Raw genomic sequence first — 21,779 nt, forward strand, 5'->3', positions numbered from 1 at the left:
AAAAAAAAAAAATGCTGGGACTGGTGGCACACACCTGTAGTCCCGGCTACTTAGGAGACCAGTGGAGGATCCCTTGAGACCAGGAGTGAGCTGTGATCTTGCCACTGCACTCCAGCTTGGGCAATAAAGTGAGACCCTGTCTCCAAAAAAAAGGATGGTTAAATAACATTAACAATGGAAAAGTTGCAGTGTGAACTCTACCTGAATTTCTGGCATGTTGCTTTCCAAGTTCAACTATAACCACCTCTTTCTATATCATCCCAGAGTTAACTCTTCAAAGCTGGAAAGAGGAAACACAAGATTCTCCAGTCTTTGTGCACTTGATTAAAATAAACTGGGCCGAGTTGCTTATACCTGTAATCCCAGCACTTTGGGAGACCTAGGTTGGCAGATTGCTTGAGCCCGGGAGTTCAAGACCAGCCTGGGCAACATGGTGAATCCCTGTCTCTACAAAAAAAAAAAAAAAAGGTTTTTAATTAGCCAGATGTGGTGATGTGGCCCTGTAGTCCCAGCTACTTAGGAGGCTAAGGGGGTAGGATAGCTTGAGCCCAAGTGGTGGAAGTTGCAGTGAGCTGAGATGATACCACTTTACTTCAACCTAGGCGGCAAAGCAAGATCCTGTCTCAAAAATACTTTTAAAATAAACTGACAAAGACTGAGTTCAATGAAAGATAAACAGTTTTTTAGTATCGCCAAGTGTATCTACCTAGGCTTGTTTTTTTCGTCTGTTGTGTTCAGTCATAGCTTTCTACATATTCATGAACATGCTGACTACGGATACGGTCACAGCAGTGCCTGAAAACCAGTGTTATTTTTTTCTGCTTATAATCTGTAGTTGTTTTAATCAGTTGGAAGGTAGTTTAAATACGTGTACTCAAACTATAATATACATACATCTTGTTCATGTTTTATTCCAGAAACAGCTCTTCTGGAAACTTGATTTTAAAAACCTTTGGACCCTGGATTGTCACCTTATCCTAAAAAGCAAGAGATTTCCCCTCTGCATCTGTTCTGTTCTTATTCTAGAACCTTGCACCTCTATTAAAGCATTTGTCAGCTTGTATTGTTATTGCTGGTAAAACTCTTACAGACAGCTTGAACACTGTCCGTATCTTCCCCAGAGCCTGCAACCCAGGAAGAATAGTCTGAAAAAAATTTTTTAAATAAATCAGTCCGTGGGTTGTGGTTATTAGTTTGTCTTGTTGGTTGTTTTTGGTTTGTTTGGTTTGGTTTTGCTCCTTCAGGTTTTACTTTTGCAGTCATAGTCTTCAGTACTATTTCCAAAAAATATGTCCTCATAAGTGACAGTGCTCGTTTCCCATTACTTTCACAGTAATCCCAGAACTTGATGTTTTGTTGTTTACCTCAGAGGATTTACAAAAGGTTATTATTCTAAAGCATAATGTGCTTTATGTTATACTATGGCCATGACACAGTTTTGCTTTGCAGAATAGACTCCAAAGGTTTATTTCGCATGTTCATACCGTAGTTAGAGAAGGTACAAAAATTGGACTCACAAACCCTGTGTAAAATAAATTTCTCAAAATGTCATTTTATTTAGTGTCAAAGATGAAGCTGTGGATAAAAACATTTTCAGAGACTGCAACAGGATCGCATTTTACAGGTAAGGAAAACAAATGTACCTACATGAAAATATTACTGACAATATTTCAAAATTGATGCTTAGTAAATTTTTGAGAACTGATAGACTTTCCAAAGAAAGGATAATTAAATAAGGAAATCATCAGGAGACTCACTTTTAACCTTATAAATTTACTCCTGAAGTATTTAAATTTTTCAGTAAACAGCTATTTTATTTTAAAAGCCAAAATAGTTTTAAATTAGTTTTTAAATGTTGACACTTTGAATAGATAACACTTTTACATGGTTCAAAAATAATATAAAGATGTATACATTGAAAAATGTTACTTCCACTCAGTCCTCATCTTGTGCCAAGTAACCAAATTTCTTCATTTTTTATTTATGCTTCTAGTATTTCTTTTTGTGAATACATGTATTTTTATATTATTCCCTCTTTTTTTAATCACCCTTTCTTATACCAAATAGGTTTTTTTTTTCCTGCTGTATAGTTTGTTCTGAGGAGCAATTCATATGAGTACATGGAGATTGTTTCCTCTTTTTACAGCTGCATAATATTCCATTGGGTAGATCTACTATTAATATAATTTATTCAGTCTGTCTCTTATTGCTAGGCGCTTGGGTTGTTTTAATCTATTGTTAAAATAACACTACTGCAATGAAGAGCTATACATAGGTCATTTTCTACACATGGAGGTGTATTTATAGGATGCATTTCTAGAAGTGGGATTACTGGGTCAAAGAGTAAATGCATTTGAAATGTGTTAACTATTACCAGATTTCCCTCCATAGGAATTATACCATTTGTACTCCTATCACCATTATATAAGATTGCCTGGCCAGGTACAGTGGCTCAGCCTGTAATCCCAGCACTTTGGGAGGCTGAGACAGGCGGATCATCTGAGGTCGGAAGTTTGAGAGCAGCCCCACCGACATGGAGAAATTGCGTCTCTACTAAAAATACAAAATTAACCAGGTCTGGTGGCCCATGCCTATAATCCCAGCTACTCAGGACACTGAGGCAGGAGAATTGCTTGAACCCGGGAGGTGGAGGTTGCGGTGAGCTGAGATCACACCATTTCACTCCAGCCTGGGTGGCAAGAGTGAAACTCCATCTCAAAAAAAGAAAAAATTGCTTGTTTCTCCAGGGCTGCAAAAAATACATCTTTTAAATCTTCATTTTAAAAAAAAGTCTTCCTTTATGTGATCTTGAAACTGAAATCATCAAAAATTATCTAGTGTAGCTTTCTTTTTTTCTTTTTTTCTTTTTTGAGATGGAGTTTCACTCTTGTTGCCCAGGCTGGAGTGCAATGGCACAATCTTAACTCACTGCAACCTCCACCTCCCGGGTCCAAGTGATTCTCCTGCCTCAGGCTCCCAAGTAGCTGGTATTACAGGCATGCACCACCACACCTGGCTAATTTTGTATTTTTAGTAGAGTTTCTTCATGTTGGTCCAGATAGTTTCAAACTCCAGACCTCAGGTGATCTGCCCACCTCAGCCTCCCAAAGTGCTGGTCTTATAGGAGTGAGCCACTGCACCCAGCTAGTATAGCTTTCTGATGTATTCACTGTCTGTTCTATAGGAAGAAAAGCATATTATTTTAATTCTGAACAGATATCTAAAGAGAAGTCTGTAGTGAATGCCTGGTAACCTTGTTAAACCACTAGATTATATTGAATTCCCACTACAAATTGTTGAGTTACTATTAAAGTCCATTTTATGGAAAGAGGGAAGGAAATTAATAAGCTCACAAATGTCATCTATGAAAATTGCCCCACCATCTCAATAAAGGAGACAAGATGTCATCCTTTGAGCAATGTTATATTAATCACTTTTATTAGTTTTCTTACTAATACTCATTAACACTCTAATAATAAAGTTTCTGATTAGTACTTTATTATAGTACTAGTACTGTTTGTGCCCTGAAATTCACTGAATATCATAGTGAATTTTAATGACTTGCACATAATACAGTCTGTTAGATATTGACAATCACAAATAATTATCAAACATCTGTATACTTTGTATCTATAGGCGTCAGAAACAGTGGCTTTCCAAGAAGTCCACCTATCAGGTATTACTAGACTCAGTCACAACAGTTGAAGACAGCACCAGGTTCCAAATCATCAATGAAGCAAGTAAGGTGAGATGGAAGTATTTTCTACAGAGAATAATTTGTGTCAGTATTTATTGGGGCTGACTGAAGTAAATTTCCACAAAAGCCAATTAAAGCTATGTGTGCTTGAAAAATAAACCTCATTAGAAAAGGAATTTTGGCCTTTTAGTGATTAGTGGCTCACACCTGTAGTCCCAACACTCTGGGAGGCAGTGTTGAGCAGATTGCTTGAGCCCAGGAGTTTGAGAACAGCCTGGGCAACATGGCAAAACCCATCTCTACAAAAAGTACAAAAAATTAGCCAGGCACAGTGGTGCATGCCTGTAATCCCAGCTACTCGGGAGGCTGAGGTGGGTGAATCTCTTGAGCCCAGGAAGTCAAGCCTGCAGTGAACCGTGATAGTGCCACTGCATTTCAGCCTGGGTAACACTGTGAGACCCTCTCTCGAAAAAGGAAAAAGAAAATAAATGTCATCTTTTTACATCTACACTAATAATACTATAATAGATATATGAGTATCAGTTTAGATTGCCTGTGTATCACATGTTTTCCTAAACGTTTTACAAATGTTATTTCCTTTAAATTAGTCTTCATAACACATCTAAGATGTATATTATGTTATCTCCAATTTTCAGATAAGGAAAATGAAGTTTAGAAAGCCACTTGCCCAAAATCTCATATTTAGTAACCAAAATTTTCTCCTGCATCTGTCAGACACTTACCACCCACATGCTTTCTAACACTATTACACAATGTGTGTGCAGCCTGAGCAAGGTACAAATTCGGGGTATGTCCAAATCTCAAAACGCAGGTGAGCTGGGGGAATAGGACAGGCAAAGGTACTATGCAATTGAAAGCCTAAGTAAGAAGTGTTCCATCACCTGAGCTGCTTAGCTGCTTGGATAATAACTGCACCAACTCACTAACAAGTCCTGGGTCTGGGAAGCTGACATTTATGGCAAAGCTGTGTGACTACCGTAGTTTCTGCCCTGCAGCTCTGTACTGAGGAAACACATCAAAGAATACAGAACAAGAACTGCCCTACATTAGTGGGTTCTCCATAATATTTGTAAGCCCTTTAATGTAGAAATGGGTCTCAACTTTATTCCCAGACAGAAAAAGCAACTGTGCAGTGAAGAAAACTACCTTCATTATGGAGTTATAGAGATTTTAGTCATATGGAGTCCTCTTCCATAACTTTCTTGCCCAAATTTAAAATATGAGCTAGAATCATATCAACAGTTCTGTGTTCTCTATCCCCATCCTCTGTCCTCAACTTCTGCAACATAGCTATTGTGACAGTGCACTTAGTTCAGCTCTCTTAGCTGCACAGGTGAGGCAGTTAGCCTTTCTCCAAAACCTAGTGCTGATTCTTACACCACCCATTTTTCTGGAGGTATTTGCCCCCTTGCCTAATATCTTTGTTACATTTGAGTTCTCAGCTCATGGTACCCACAAAGCCATAGGTTCTCTAATCTCTAATGCTGATTCGGGTCTCCCTTTATATCCATATATATATATATATGGATATCTCACTTTATATCCAAATTATTATATATATATATATATTTGTTACATAGTTATACACATGCCATGGTGGTCTGCTGCATCCATCACCCCATCGTCTACATTAGGTATTTCTCCTAATGCTTTCCCTCCCCTAGCCTTGCACCCCCTGACAGGCCCTGTGTGTGATATTCCCCTCCCTGTGTCCATGTATTCTTATTGTTCATCTCCCACTTAAGAGTGAGAACATGTGGCATTTGATTTTCTGTTCTTGGGTTGGTTTGCTGAGAATGATGGTTTCTAGCTTCATCCATGTCCCTGCAAAGGATATGAATTCATGCTTTTTTATGTCTGCATAGTATTCCATGGTATGTATGTGCCACATTGTCTTTATCCAGTCTATCACTGATGGTCATTTGGGTTGGTTCCAAGTTTATAATGTTTTTAATATACCCTTTTGTAGCCTAGTTTTATAGCTGTTCATGGAAAAAACGGGGTAGCACTAATTTCCTTCTGGAGAGCCAACCACTGTTTGCATGTGGTCTCATAGCCTGACATCCAGTCAAACCCCTGTTTTCAGAGTCATCAGAAACAGCTGGCTCCAGGAAATGCATTAAGTCCACCAGAGGCCTTCTAGAAGTCTTTAGGCCTTGACCAGATGTCAAGAATCTTCCTGTCTCATTTTTCTTGTCATTCTCTCATTTTCCTTCTTGTTTCCATGGTGTCTAGCCTGAGAGACTTGTAGTTGTCCATGGTGAGGGCAAGAATCCCTACCCATCCTTGAGTATGCCTAGTAGGTTGAGCACCTCGTCATGAAGACATGTGCTGAGGCAAAGTAAATGAGGCAGAATCACCCTGAATATCAGTGGTGAGTGAAAATGAAAATTCTCAACACAGTGTGATACCAGATTGTGGTGGACACCCACATATGCCATTTTACATTACTGTAGATCAGTTTCTCTTTTTGGATCATGAAAATGAAAGAGACAGTACTGTTCAGGTCAGGTGCCAGGACCAGAGCCCAGAAACTGGATGCCTTCAAAGGCAAAGAAGCCACAGTCTAGGAGGAGTCACAGGATCTTAGCACAAGACAGCCCCTGACTCAGAGGGAAGCTGAGGAACCTGATAAACAAGGACAAATTATCTGGAATGTCAGCAACATAGCTCCCAAGAGTGAGAACTTTCAGGACCTCTTGGAAAAGACTTCATGCTCAGGTATTAGAAGTATTGGAACCGCATAGGGTATCTGCATGCATCTCAGGCAAATGTATGCAAATATATATTTCGGGAGATCATTCTGAAATTCTGGACTGAACTCCATTTTAATGTCCTCCTTGTCATGTGGTGTTGAGATGACTAGTAGGTACATAAGGTTTCATACCCTCTGTCAGTCTGATAGGGACAACAGAGATGATGGTGATTGCTAACTTTGCCTGTGTTTTTGTATGCAGCTCATTGCATAGTGAAAGAGCCTCTATTAGGCTGGCCGTGGTGGCTCACACCTATAATTCCAGCACTTTAGGAGGCCAAAGAAGGCAGATCACTTGAAGCCAGGAGTTCGAGACCAACCATGGCCAACATGGCAAAACCCTGTCTCTACTAAAAAATCTAAAAATTACCTGGGCATGCCTGTAATCCCAGCTGCTCCAAAGGCTGAGATATGAGAATCGCTTGACCCTGGGAGGCAGAGGTTGCAATGAGCCGAGATTGTGCCACTGAACTGCAGCCTGGGCAACACAGTAAGACATTGTCCAAAAAAAATTTGACTTAAAATATGGCAAAGACAGCATGGAAAAAGAAAATTACAGAATAACTTATGAACATAAATGTAAAAATCATGAAGGCTGTACTAATAAAATAAAGTGAATCCTTCAGGGTAGTAGGCTATTGTAGCCAAGAGGTTATACATATGCATTGATTTAATTGCCAGACTGCAAAAGTCTTGAGAAACAGTTTCTTTTAAATTCCTGTTTAGGCAGGTACAGTGGCTCATGCCTGCAGTCCCAGCATTTTGGGAGGCCAAGGCAGATGGATCACCTGAGGTCAGGGGCTTGAGACCAGCTTGGTCAACATGGCGAAACCCCGTCTCTACTAAAATACAAAAATTAGGCCAATTGCAGTGGCTCACACCTGTAATTCCAGCACTTTGGGAGGCTGAGGTGGGCGGATCACAAGCTCAGGAGTTCAAGACCAGCCTGACCAACATAGTATAACCCCATCTCTACTAAAAATAAAATTAGCCACGCATGGTAGCGTGTACCTGTAGTCCCAACTACTGTGGAGGCTAAGGCAGGAGAATCTCTTGAACCCAAGAGGCAGAGGTTGCAGTGAGCTGAGATTGTGCCACTGCATTCCAGCCTGGGTGACAGAGCCAGACTCCATCTCAAAAAAAAAAAAAAATTAGCTGGGCGTGGTGGTACATGCCTGTAGTCCCAGCTACTCAGGAGGCTGAGGCAAGAGAATTGCTTGAACTTGGAAATCAGAGGTTGCAGTGAGCCAAGATTGTGCCACTGAACTGAAGCCTGGGCAACTCAGTGAGACTCTGTCTCAAAATTCTTTTTTTTTTAAATAACAAAGAACCTCTATTAAAAATGGTTTCTGGGATGAGATGGGTATTTCAAGGAGATTGCACATTAAGATATGATTTGAGTGTGATCTGAAGTTTTAAAATAAACTGCATACATATGCTTATTCAGAATGATAGCTTTTTATTTCAGGTTGAGAAGGACAGCCCACAGTCTAGGAGGATCATGTTCAGCTCACAGCTGCAGTTCTCAAATTGCACTGATCATGCAGATTCTGACAAATCCAGTGCTCTTGATGCCTGCCTGCCTCTACATCTTTACAGCCCTTAAATCAGTAATTCAGAGTTGTCAAGATTTATTAATTTTTAAATTTCTTCCTCCCAATTTATTTCCCCAATCTGCTCCTTAATAAACAACCTGGAAGCAGAACCAAGCTTCATTTTACATTGTGTTAGGCTGCCATAACCAAATACCATTGGCTGGGAAGCTTAAACAACAGATATTTATTTCTTGCAGTTCCAAAGGCTGCAGATTCCAAGATCAAGGTACCAGCAGCTTCACTGACTCATGAGGGCACTCTTCCTGGTTTATAGATGGTTGCCTTCTTGTGACCTCACGTAGTAGAGAGTGTGCGCAAGCTCTCTCATCGTTTTTTTTTTTTTTTTTTTTTTTTGAGATGGAGTTCCGCTCTTGTCACCCAGGCTGGAGTGCAATGGCAAGACTAGTCTCACTTGCAACCTACACTTCCCAGGTTCAAGCAGTTCTCCTGACTCATCCTCTTGAGTAGCTGGGATTACAGGCGTGCACCACCACACCCAGCTAATTTTTGTGTTATTAGTAGAGATGGAGTTTCACCATGTTGGCCAGGCTGAACTGGAACTCCTGACTTCAAGTGATCTGCCCACTTCGGCCTCCCAAAGTGCTGGGATAAGAGGCGTGAGCCACTGTACCCTGGCCTTCCTTCTGGTCCTTTTTTTTTGAGATTGAGTCTTGCTCTGTCACCCAGGTTGGAGTACAGTGGTGGGATCTCAGCTCACTGCAACCTCTGCCTCCTGGGCTCATGTGATTCTCTTCTCTAAGCCTCCTGAGTAGCTGGATTTACAGGCATGTGCCACCATGCCCTGCTAATTTTTTTGTATTTTTAGTGGAGACATGGGTTTCACCATATTGGTTGGGCTGGTATCGAACTCCTGACCTTGTGATCTGCCTGCCTTGGCCTCCCAAAGTGCTGGGATTGCAGGCGTGAACCACTGCAACTGGCCTGGTCTTTTCTTATAAGGGCATTAATCCATTCCTGAGGACTTGCTCAACCTAGTGACCTCATCTAAACCTAATTACCTCCCAAGGGCTTCATCTCTGAATACCATCATATAGTGGGTTAGAGCTTTCATAGCAAATTTTGGGAAGACACCATTCAGTCCATAGTAAACATGATGTTCCTAGGACGTAGATCTGTTACAAAACAAGCTGGTGTGTTGACCTGTGTGTTGTTGCCAGGTCAGAACATCCAGGCTTTGGAGGAAAGCCAGTTGCAGGTTCAGATGCTTAAGTTTTCTCATGTAGAGTCCTAATATAGTGTCCTGCTTGTTTTGATGACAGAATAATCAGGTAGATATTTAGTAAAGCGGCTTCCAGAAGGAAATCTAAAAAGAAAGTGATCAGGAAAGTGTTGACTGCTTTTTTAGAACTCAGTAGTTGTTCTGTTTTTTTTCCTACTACTATCAGTTTCTTATCTTCAGTGAAAGTTTGATCTGGATTGAGGAATAGAGATCTAGTCTTGTTATTTAGGCAAAGAAAAACGTATGCTGTCTTCTGAGTCTAGCTTAAATAGCCCTGCTAGTGAAGATGTCTGAAGCAATCTACTTTATATTGCTAATTATGATGCTTTCTCATTATGTAGGTGACCATTTGGCAACATGCTTATTTTCTTTTGAAGCCTGTTTGTAAGGTTTCACCAGAGACAACACTTCCAGCAGCATCTCCAAGGATGCAGGAATATCTCTGTACACCTCTATGAAGTTACCTCTTGCTTCTTCATCTAAGCCTAATGAAAATGTGGCTTTGCCCAACCAGCCACCTTCTCAGCAGAGTAGGCACAACTACCATTTGTTAGCCAGTACTGTGTTTGCAGAAATGGCCAGAAACAGGCAGCTAATTTGGGAATTGGCCAAAAATTCAGAAGGACTAATTGTCCTTGGGGAACAGGCCAATGCCCAGCCAAAGGTTGCTAATATTCTTTTTTTTTTTTTTTTTTTGTCAACCAGGCTGGAGTGCAGTGGCATGGTCTTGGCTCACTGCAATCTCCACCTCCCGAGTTCAAGCAGTTCTCCCACCTCAGCCTCCAGAGTGCCTGCCACCACACCCAGCTAATTTTTGTATTTTTAGTAGAGGCAGGGTTTCACTGTGTTGGCCAGGCTGATCACAAACTCCTGACCTCATGATCTGCCCACCTCAGCTTCCCAAAGTGCTGGGATTACAAGTGGGAGCCACTGCACCCACCCGAGGTTGCCAGTATTTGTTGTAGAAAATCAGTGCTTGCAATAAACCAACTGGCTACAAATGTGGAAGGGATAATTAGTACCCTACAGCAATTTAATGAACTATTCATTCCCTGGATCCTGGGAGGTCTTGCTCACAGCTGAGAAGTGGTCACTCATGTTCTAGGCCCTTTAGGTTACAGTTCTTTATGTAATAGTGAAAAGTCCTCGTGCTTCAGGAAAAGCAAGATCAACCTATCAAGGAGGTGTTGACAGAGTCATAATTTTCCTACTTAACACCCACTGCAAATTTAAATATGTCTTCTAGGGCTGTTCTGTTAAGTCTGTTATGGTCTTTATGAGCAGTGATTCCAAGTTCTGATGAATAAAAAGTTTTTGTTTTAATGTGTTTATGAACAGCCCTATGCTTGAAGACATAGACAAAGCTATTTGTAACACCCTGATGTTTACAAAATATCTGATATTTTTGCCTATGTGACCATAAAAAAAACTAGATTGTGAATAACAAACCACAAAGTTTTAATTGCTTTTATTTAGCAGGGGAGAAATAAGACAGGAAAAGAGAATTAATGCTCTTTTTCCCAGCCTGTGAGAGGTGGGCTTCTGAGTAAAGGTATGTGAAAAACTGAGTAGAGGCTTGTAGTACTAAAATGAACCTCCAAAATGCATTATTTTCTTTGAGGATTTATGTCAGCTTCTCCGTGTAAATGGACATTAACAAACCTTATTTTTCAGAGATGGGGTCTCACTTTATTGCTCAGGCTGGAGGGCAGTGGTTACTCATGGGTGCAGTCATGGTACTCTGTAACCTTAAACTACTAGGCTCAAGCAATTCTCTTGCCTCAGCCCCACTGAGTAGCTGGGGCTCTATGCATGCATCACCCATTGGCACATCTTAAATATTTCTAAGAGCAAAAGCCATGCTCTCTTACCTCATTTGACCTATCCATTTAAAGTTATTAGATGTATGTTCATTTATTTTACATAAATTGATCTGGCTGCAATTTGAGTGTGACTACTTATATTATCTAAGAATTAATATTAAATTTAAGGAGTCCAACATCTGTAACTTCTTAGTGTATTTTTTCATTGTCATATCCAATCATCACTAATAGGAGGAAGAGATTTGGTAGTTTATTTGTATATTATTTTATTTATAAGTATCAGCAGGTCCCAGCAAATGAAAAAGGAATATCTATAAATTCTTACTATTTTAGGTAGAAGGATATAACAGTCATGTCCAGACTTTTTGAAAGAGCAAGGATGTGGTAGAAGGATTGGGAAAGAACTGGCAGTTAAGCCCCAGGGAGGTGGCTTTTAAACTGTCATCACTGAGCCCTGAGGTTTCCACAGAGGTGCCTCAGGACTCAATATAGGAAAGGCAGGGGACTCTAAAGTGGGACACTGAGCAATTCCCCACTGTCTTTAACCCAAGTTACTTACTAGATTTCTGGGAGTCTGCTGATATTAAAAAAAAAAAAGGCCAATAAGAAAAAAAAATATGTGAGCCCAGATCATAGGAGCAAATGCACAGTAAAGTCTAAGGAAAGTAGTGCCTGGACCAAGAAAGCTATGTTGGTAATAATAAGAGATAAGAATGAATCTGTCCATTGATTAAAGGATTAAAAAAAAAAAAAGAAGTCTTGGCATGGGCTCACACCTCTAATCCCAGCACTTTGGGAGACTGAACCAGGAGGATCACTTGAGGTCAGGAGTTTGACACCAGCCTGGTTAACATGGTAAAACCCCACCTCTATTAAAAATGTGAAAATTAGCTTGGCATGGTGGTGCACACCTGTAATTCCAGCAACTCAGGAGGTTGAGGCACAAGAATAACTTGAACCCAGGAGTCAGAGGTTACAGTGAATTGAGATTGTGCCTTTGCACTCCAGCCTGGTTACAGAGCAAGACTCCATTTCAAAATAAGACTCCTTTTGACGGAGCAAGACTCCATTTCAGAATAAATATATAAATAGATAGATAAATTTAAAGAAAGAATGACTCTGAATATTGCTAAATTTCAGAGCAATTTTTGCTAACATAAGTTTGCTAAATTGAATTAAAATTGAAATGGGATTTAGCTCGGATCTATACATGAAGTCATTATGGTGAAAGCAGCATTATTGCTCCCTCTTTTTTCCACCTGGGCTGCAGCCTGGAGAACAGAATATACAGGTCACTCTTTGGTTTAAACAAAAATTGGTTGTTGTTTTTTTCCAGAGAAAGCTATTTTACTGAAAATGGAACAATCTGAGTGAATAACTAGATGGAATTTGTTAATCATATATAGGCAGACAACCTATGTGCCCCCTGCTTAGAACGTTCTTGCCCATTTTTGCCTACTCAAAGTCCTACTAATTCCTGTGGCCCTTTACTCCTACAGGGAACATCCAGAACTCTTCACCCTACAGTCATCATTAATAACTCCCTTCCTTAATCTCTTGCCTTTCTACTTTAGCACTTATCACAGAATGCTCTGTGTTAGCTTTGCATCTCTTTTATCTCTAAATTGTAGCATCCCCAAAAGTTTAGTCTTTGCAATAATAGATGCCAAATAAATGTTAATTGAATTGAATTTGAGAGAGCAATGGAAATATATGTTTAGTGAGAGAATACATAAACAGAATTTGAGCTTCATTTTGACTTGAACATATTTCCAAATGTTAAAATTCTAATAGTATACTAAAAGTAGTTTAAATATGTAAAAGAACATTAAACATGTAAGCAGTAATTACAGTATGATAACATTGCATCATATCCCTGTCTTAGAATATCTAGAAAAGGATCCACAACCATAGCACTGTTTACTTGGTCACTGTTCAGTATCATATTGCAGTTTAACTGCCCTGATTGCTTCCCTGTATTCACAAGAGGCAAAGTTCCACTAATATCACTTTTCTGGTGCTGACTTGACAGTCTCCATACTTCTCATCTTTTACTTGCACCACATTGTACCCATTCTATGCTATATCACACAACTTACCCAGCTTAGCTGTCATTTATCAGACATAATGGTAACAACACAGGCATCCAGTAGTAACCAAAACTTGGCATCATACTTCATGAAGAATTTGCAATTGGCTAGTGTGGCATGGCCCACCAGTTGAAAACCATGGTCTTAAAATATTTTTCTGATCTAGATGCCTCATTTTGTAGCCTGAATCCAGTCATTTCTATTATCCTGGCACTTGTTCTGTGTCTCATTTTTCAAATTCTGTATTATCTTCATGGTTCTTACATTGTTTCCATGTCCCATCATAGGCAGAATTTTACCTACATTCCCCAGTCTCTTGTAAAAGTTCCCCAGGCCTATTACCAGATGTAAATGAATCAATTTCAGTTTGATTTTAGTCATTCACTGTAATTATTAATAGAGACTCCTTTCACTCTAAAGATCCTGGTTTGGACAATTATATGTTCACCTAGCCACAGAACACATATAGATATATTTCTTGTTGCTACCACAGCTATAGCCAAGCAAGTACCTACATAGACTGGGGAGCTTTTTTTTAAAAAAAAAAAAAATTGCCAGTGTTTTCCAATTTGCTTGGCCTATCATAATTTAAACAAATACTTTTCTAAGTATTGTAATTTGTTCTTTTGTTCTTTTTTTTTTTTGAAAGAAAAGGAGAAAGGGGGAGAGAGAACGGAAGTCTCGCTCTATTGCCCAGGCTGAAATGCAGTCTATAAATAGGTATTAAAAACCTCTTTTATGCCAATAATTGTGCTTAACAGTGGAGACAGGAAGGAATAAGGGAAGAAAATAACAAACAGTCAACCAATATTTCATTTAAGTCTGTGAAATGCTATGCAAATGCTGAAGAGTGATTTACTTTCAATTATGTGGTCACTTTCAAAATAGGTGTAATGTGATACTGAGAAAAATGTATGTTCTGTAGACCTGGGGTGAAGAATTCTATAAATATTCGCAGAGTTTACTTGTTCCAGGTCTGAGTTCAAATCATAGATGTTCCTGTTAATTTTCTATCTTGTTGATCCATTGAATATTAACAATGTGGTGTCAAAAATCTCCCACTGTTACTGTGCAGGAGTCCAAGTCTCTTTATAAGTCATTAAGAACTTGTCTTATGTATCTGAGTGTTTCTATATTGGGTACATATACATTTATGATCATTGACTCCTGTTGTTACATTGATCCTTTTACCATCATGTAATGTCCTTTGTTTCTTTTAATCTTTGTTACTATTAAAGTCTGTTTTGTCAGAGACGAAAGTTACAACTCCTGTTTTTTTTGTTTTGCTTTTTGTTTTTTTTTGCTCTCCATTTGATTGATAAGTCTTCCACCAACTCTTTGAGTCTTTGTGTGTCCTTGCTTATAAGATGGATCTGGATACAGCATAGCGATAGGTTTTCACTTTTTATTCATTTTGCCTGTCTGTGTCTTTGGGGCATTTCATCCATTTAAATTTAGGATTAATATTGATATTTGTGAGTTTAATATTGCCGTTTAATGCTAGCTGGCTATTTTGCCCATTAGTTGATATAGATTCTTCATTATGGAGATACTCTTTACCTTTTGATAAGTTTTTGAGATGACTGATACTGGTTGTTCCTTTCTGTGTATAGTGCTTCTTCCAGAAACTCTTGTAAAGCAGGACTGGTGGTGATGAAATCTCTGAGTGCTTGCTTGTTCGCAAAAAATTTTATTTTTCCTTCATTTATGAAGCTTCGTTTGGCTGGATATGAGATTTTGGGTTGAAAATTCTTTTCTTTGAGGATTTCGGATACTGAGCCCCACTCTCTTCTAGTTTGTAGGGTTTCTGCTGTGAGAGATCTGCTGTGAGTCTGATAGGCTTCCCTTAATGGGTAACCTAACCTTTCTCTCTAGCTGCCCTTAGAATTTTCTCCTTTATTTCAACCCTGGTGAATCTAATGATTACGTGTCTTGGGGTTGCTCTACTTGAGGAATATCTTTGTGGTGTTCTCTGTGTTACCTGGAGTTGAGTATTGTCCTGCGTTACTAGGTTAGGAAAGTTTTCCTGAATAATATCCTGAAGAATATTTTTGGCTTGGATTCATTCTCTTCATGACATTCAGGTGCACCTATCAAACCTAAATTAGGTCTTTTCACATAGTCCCATATTTCTTGGAGACTTTGCTCATTCCTTTTTACTCTTTCTTCTCTAATCTTGTCTTCTTGTTTCATTTCATTAAGTTGGTCTTCGACCTCTGATATCCTTTCTTCTGCTTGATCAATTCAACTATTAAAACCTGTGCATACATCGCAGAGTTCTCATATTGTATTCTTCAGTTCCATTAATTCACTTATATTCCTCTCTAAATTATCTAGTCTCCTTAGGATTTCATCAAACCTTTTTTCAAGGTTCTTAGTTTCTTTACATTGGGCTAGAACATGTTCTTTTAATTTACAGAAGTTTCTTATTATCCACCTTCTGAAGCTTAATTCTGTTAATGGAATGCACTCCTTCTCCATCAGGCCTTGTTCCCTTGTTGATGAGGAACTATGATCCCTTGTAGAGGGAGAGGCATTCTGATTTTGGGTATTCTCAGCCTTTTTACGCTGGTTTCTTCCTGTCATTGTAAATTTATCCACCTGTCATCTTTGTAATTACCAGCTTTCAAATTAGGTCTCTGAGCAGACGTCCAACTTGTTGATTCTCAGCACTGGAATCTGAGCAACCCACTGCGCCGGCTAAAACAGCGGCGTTAAGATTCGTGGTGCTTTTCTGCCCAGGAATCTCCGGTCTGGCTTCCTTCTTGAGTCCCTCATTCAATCAGCTGAATAGGCGACTCTGCCTTCCCGGAGCTCCAAACGTCCACCGAAAGGGAACCCAGTCCTGTTTACTCTGCACCAAGAACCGCCACGCTGGCCACAAGAGTCACACTGGCGACCCACGGGGCTCCTCCGCTGGGAATCTCCTGGTCCGTGATCTACAAAAATTTGTCTGAAAGTGTGGCGTCCTCTCGTTCTTTGCGTTTTCACTGCGAGCTACAATCCTGAGCTGCTAGTAATCAGCCATCTTGGATCAATCCCCCTAAGTACTGTAATTTGTACAAAATTGGCCATCAGTTGGATAACTTGTTCAAGCTAATGTCTTGCCTGTTTCCAGGTTCCTCTCCTGGCTGAAATTTATGGTATAGAAGGAAATATTTTCAGACTTAAAATTAATGAAGAGAGTCCCCTAAAACCCAGATATGAAGTTCCTGATGTCCTCACAAGCAAGCCAAGCACTGTAAGGTAAGCCAAGGAGCGAGGTATCTTAGAGACACACCTGCTTTGTTCTTTTTTTGTATCTTGAGTAGTAAATTTTCTTATGTGCACCTCCTGTTTTGGCTGTTCAAAACTACAGTCATTTGCAGAGTTACAGGTTGATGCAAAAGTAATTGTGGTTTTTACTATTGCTTTTAAAAACCACAGTTATTTGGGGATCAGTTTATCCATTTTCCTTATTATCTATTCTGTTTATTCCTCATCCACCATTTGATTTGTCAGGACTTATTTAAAGGGGAGAAGCAGAAAGTTGATCCCTGCTCTCCTTCTCACAAAGAAAGTGATTTTATTAGCCAGACTATTAGAGCAAGTAGAGGGAAAGCTACTTACTTTACTCACTCAGATTAGCAGCAGGGCTCCAGAGATCTAATATGCAAGCCAAACTCCCATGCTTACAGTAATTTACACAGTTAGACAGACTCACTTTTAATTAAAAGTCTCAGAAGTCTGACATGTAATTTTACTTAGAGTCAAGGTAAATTAATAATCAATGTCTAGGTGAAAAACAATCTTTGGGGACTAAAGCATTTTCAAATACTTTCAAAACCTTCATCTGTTCTCATAACACTTTCCAGTGATATTTGAACTCAGTTTTGCTGGTTGGTTTTCATTATGTTTTCATATTATTTCACTAAAGGAATATAAGATTATACCAGATGCTTTAATTTTCACTGTATCATTACCAGTTTTATGTAGTTTATTTTTTCCATGAAAATCTTATAAAAGGTCAATAGATTATAAGGAAAAATTAATTCAGTTATTATAGAATCATCAGAAGTTTAAAATATATCTATTCACTGAGCCACACTATATGCCAATAAATTAGTAAACATAAGTTTTTAATTTTATTTTATTCTTTTAATAGAGACAGAGTCTTGCTGTTGTCCAGGCTGGTTTAAAATTCCTGGCCTCAAATAATTCTCCCTCCTGTTCCTCCCAAAGTGTTGGGATTATAGGCATGAGCCCACCATGCCTGCCCTAAATAAGAATTTAAAAGAGACTGTTTCTCAAGACTTTTGTACTTTGGCAATTGAATCAATGCATACATATAACCTCTTGGCCACAATATATTATTTTCTACTTTCCTGAAGGATTTACTTTATTAGTACAGCCTTCACAATTTTTACACTGTGTTCATAGGTAAGTTAATCTGTAATTTTCTTTTTCCAGGCTGTCTTTGCCATGTTTTAGGGTCCAGGTGATAATTGACTTGGTATGGTAAATATGATATTATACTTCTGTTCTGACTTCTTTCTAGAGGGCTACTGTAGTAACTGGAAAGCTAAAAACTACATTTTTTCATTTCCCAGACTCCTTTGTAGCTACAGTTTCTGATGTAATTAGTTTCTACCGATAAGATGCACTTAAAAAAACTTTGATTTCAGCACTGAGTTCCACATTTTGCTTATGTGGATTTGGCACCTCTAGAGTGAGTATAAAGCCATTAGGTAGGGCCATGATTTATTTACCTCTGAATTATAGTTAAGGTGGCATGACCCTAGAGTCCAGCAGTTGTCATAGTGACTTCTGATAAATCAGCTTCCTGATTCTAGCTAAGCTAGAAGGTCACTTGGCCATACAGTTATGCAGTATTGTACTAGGGGTCATTCCTGGACATGTAGCCTGGAACCTACTACCTCAACCCTTCCTGTGAGGTTGTAAGCAACAAATTATTCATATGAAGTCATTTATTTTCTGCTTAAAATAGCCATAGTTGTTTTTGTTTTCTTCAATTGAGCCTTGGTCGATAGAGTAGTTAATATTAGAAATGAGTATAAGCAACAGTCCCTCAAGGAAGGGAATATGAGATTGGCTGGCTGACCTAGCTGGATTTGGAGGCAGTGAGGATTTATTTACTAATAGAGGATGGGTTACTACTGTTACAGGCTGAATTGTGTCCCCTCAAAATTCAGGTGTGGAGCCCTAACCTCTGGTACCTCAGAATGTGACTATATTTTGAGATAGGGCCTTTCAAACAGTAAATAAGTTAAAATTGGGTCATTAGGGTAGGCTCTAATCCCTATACCTAGTGCCCTTGTAAGAAGAGGAGATTAGGACACAGACATAGGCACAGAGGGACAACCATGTGAAGACACAGTGAGAAGGCAGCCATCTGCAAGCCCAGGAAATAGACCTCACAAGAAACCCAACTTTCTGACACCTTGATCTAGGACCTCTAGCCTCCAGAATTATCAGAAAATAAATTTCTGTTGTTCAAGCTACCCAGTTCATAATATTTACTTATGGCAGCCCTGCCAAACTAATACAACTAATAATAGACTACAAAATCCTGTGGCAGTGCTTACTTAAATGACTACTGGTGGACAACTCAAATAAAGTGGCCCACTGAAAGCCAGCCAAGAGGTAGGGCCATACTGCATTATTATTATCATGCAGAATTCAGAACTCTGAGGTGGCTTGGCTGCTTCAACTTCACTGAAGAGTTTAAAGAAAGAAAACAATGGTCTCCGGGTTTTAGATTCTTAGCTCAAGGTATTGTCAGAAGATTGGTAGTTTTCTGTGACAATCCTAAAAGTCCTCCTATCTCCTGTAGCTGCAGTTACATGTAACTGAAAATCAGATGCAGAGTTTGATATTGCAGGTTACCGAATCAGGCCATAATTTGAATTCACAGCCTCATCAGGTCTGTGAATTTCAGGCCTTAACTGGGAAAATATAGGACTTCTCAAAATTGAACAGTTGGCTGAGTGCAGTGGCTCACACCTGTAATCCCAGTACTTTAGGAGGCCAAAGCAGGAGGATTGCTTGAAGTCAAGGGTTATAGACCAGAATGGACAACAAAGTGAGACTTTGTCTCTACAAAAAAATTAACTGGGTATGGTAGCATACACCTGTAGTCTTAGCTAGTCAGGAGACTGACGTGGAAGAATTGCTTGAGCCCAGTAGTTCAAGGCTGCGGTGAACTAGTCACACCACTGCACTCCAGCCAGGGTGACAGAGCAAGACCCTGTCTCTAACAAAATTAACAATTTTTTAAAAATTGAATAACAACATTTGGGAAGAGTTGGATAATTCTAAACAGTCAAACCTCAGAACTCTACTGGCCCTGCCATTTCAGCGAAAGCAACTCCTCCTTTAAGGGCAGGTGAAAGTTGATCCTGCCTTGCTTGGGTACCCTGTATTGACCTCACCTAAAATATACAGGCACGGGGATTCCAATGCTCCTTGTGCCCAACCTCTACCATCCTTCACTGCCTCCAAACCCATCATCAGAGTCAGATCTCAACATGCCCAGAGAGCCAATTACAGTCAAACCAAGGAGGAGAAGGCTTGCATTCCTGAAGAACTATAAGACTATATAATGGCAAAAAACTGGGAAATATGCATGGAAATGGTTTCTAAGGAATTCCTAGACCAGAAAGAAGGGACTTAATTCTAGATCAGGCTAAATTTATTGACACAGGTACATGTACCAGATAATGTAGATTTGATATGCCAGTTTGGGCAGCTGAGAATGGCTCTAATTGATGGCTTAGTTGTTTGATTATACTCTGAACTCAGCTATGGATTCTGTTGAATGAAGCTGAGATATCAGGAATTCCTTGGCACAGTATAGAGGAAATGATCTATAGACTTAGAGAGAAAGAGATGTTGAAGTGGATTCATCTCATGTAACCAGCTCATCTAGGCCCTCTGGATTCTGTTCCTCATGAGAATCCAGAACATACCCCGTTCACTGAGAAACTGATGAGAGAGCACTTGGAAAGCATTGTAGTGAAGATCTTCCTCTTATGGGCTGGAGATAATGGTGGAAAATGATGCCATTAAAATGGTCTCCCTGATTTCAGTGGAGATGATAGGACTCCAGGTAGCAGAGGCAGAGTAGAAACATTTAGTTGTCAGAGGCAGGATGAACATAATTCCATTATATGTGGTAGGGCCCATGTAGTACTCAAATGCTTAATACTTGGGGCAGTAAGCAATTTATGGTAGGGTGCAGTAGACTGAAATATATGGACTGAAGTCCTACTTAATGGAATAATCAAAAGAACTCTGTCTAGGGTCAGTGAAGAGTGAGAGACAGCCTCTCAGCCATCTCCAGAGTTAGTATCTTGCTTGAAGAGGAGGCCTACGATCCATGGAGAAGGACTGAAACGACATAATAAGAACATAAACTGTCTCTTTTTACCTTCCTTAAAGAGTCCTGGAAACATTTACTAGGGACACTGTGCTCTGGAGAAAGGGAAATATCTAGCTTTGAGGGGATTTTAAGTGCTGTGTCTGAGCTTACATAATTCTTGTAGATCTAAAACATCCTAACAGTGTACGTGGGAAGTTAGAGGCTAGTGAGAATCAGGGAATAAATGAGTAAATTTGACCTGGTTCCATCTCACTGTGGATTCAATCTGTGTTATTTCCTCAGTTTCTGAGTATGTGGTTGGAATGAGAAAGAAAAACAATATTTATTTTATGCCCCAAAATCTAGAGAGTTACTAGACTTTCCAGACCAAGATGATGACAATGATGATAGCTAACATTATTGAGTGTTTTTTTTAAATGTGTCTGACACTGTGTCAAGAACTTTACACATGTGATCTCATTTAATTCTTTCTAAAAACTTTGTTGTTGCTTTTGTTATTTTCACTTTACAGATAAGGAAACCAAGACCTAGAAAGGTTGGATAACTGTGTTATACAAAGTTATGAAGTATATGGTAGTTATGCTCAATTTAAGCTCTTTGACATCAAAGCCAATGCTCTCGTTTACATGTCTTTATTGCCTTATATATGGCTATGTCACATGAATATTGATTTACTAATTAATTATTTGAAAGTACAAATCACATAGGGTCATGTAAACCTGTAGCAGCTTATTTTTCTCTTCCTGCTTTGTTTTCTAGACTGATTCCATGCTCAGGGGACACAGGCAGTCTGATATTGGCAGATGAAAAAGGAGACCTCAAGTGTCATATCACAGCAAACCCATTCAAGGTGGACTTGGTGTCTGAAGAAGAGGTTGTGATGAGCATAAATTCCCTGGGCCAATTATACTTTGAGCATCTACAGATTCTTCACAAACAAAGGTATTTTTATACATTACTTGACGCATAAAGACCTTAAGATAACCTGATTATGAATATCAGTTGCCTATATAGATAACCTATCACCATAGAAAATTGGTTTGCCTTATTTGCTATAGTATTGTTCTGAGAAATTTTATCTTTTCACCTGGGAAGGTGAGTACAGGTCTTATGACAATAATAAATCCCAAACTTTTATAAACGTTACACTCTTAACATGTCCTGTGTGTGACTGACA

At 39.3% G+C, this 21,779-nt stretch overlaps 1 protein-coding gene across 23 annotated transcripts in view; it reads left to right on the plus strand.

Moving 5' to 3' along the window:
- Nucleotides 1–21,779, plus strand: part of GANC (glucosidase alpha, neutral C) — a 138,259-nt gene that overhangs the window by 1,745 nt on the left and 114,735 nt on the right. For 21 of the 23 annotated variants that reach the window (XR_013520891.1, XM_054240555.2, XM_054240545.2 and 18 more), the window contains exons 2-5: nucleotides 1,562–1,624; nucleotides 3,637–3,745; nucleotides 16,340–16,467; nucleotides 21,362–21,544. Coding sequence is in view for 22 of the 23 variants with exons in the window: in XM_054240545.2 (XP_054096520.1) it covers nucleotides 1,562–1,624; nucleotides 3,637–3,745; nucleotides 16,340–16,467; nucleotides 21,362–21,544 (483 nt within the window). In the remaining variant the exon portion in view is untranslated. The remainder of the gene's footprint in view (nucleotides 1–1,561; nucleotides 1,625–3,636; nucleotides 3,746–16,339; nucleotides 16,468–21,361; nucleotides 21,545–21,779) is intronic. The other 2 variants (XM_054240556.2, XM_078334059.1) reach the window with 1 other exon arrangement.

The sequence above is a fragment of the Callithrix jacchus genome, chromosome 8 (genome assembly GCF_049354715.1).
Source record: "Callithrix jacchus isolate 240 chromosome 8, calJac240_pri, whole genome shotgun sequence".
In the NCBI taxonomy this organism is placed as follows: domain Eukaryota; kingdom Metazoa; phylum Chordata; class Mammalia; order Primates; family Cebidae; genus Callithrix; species Callithrix jacchus.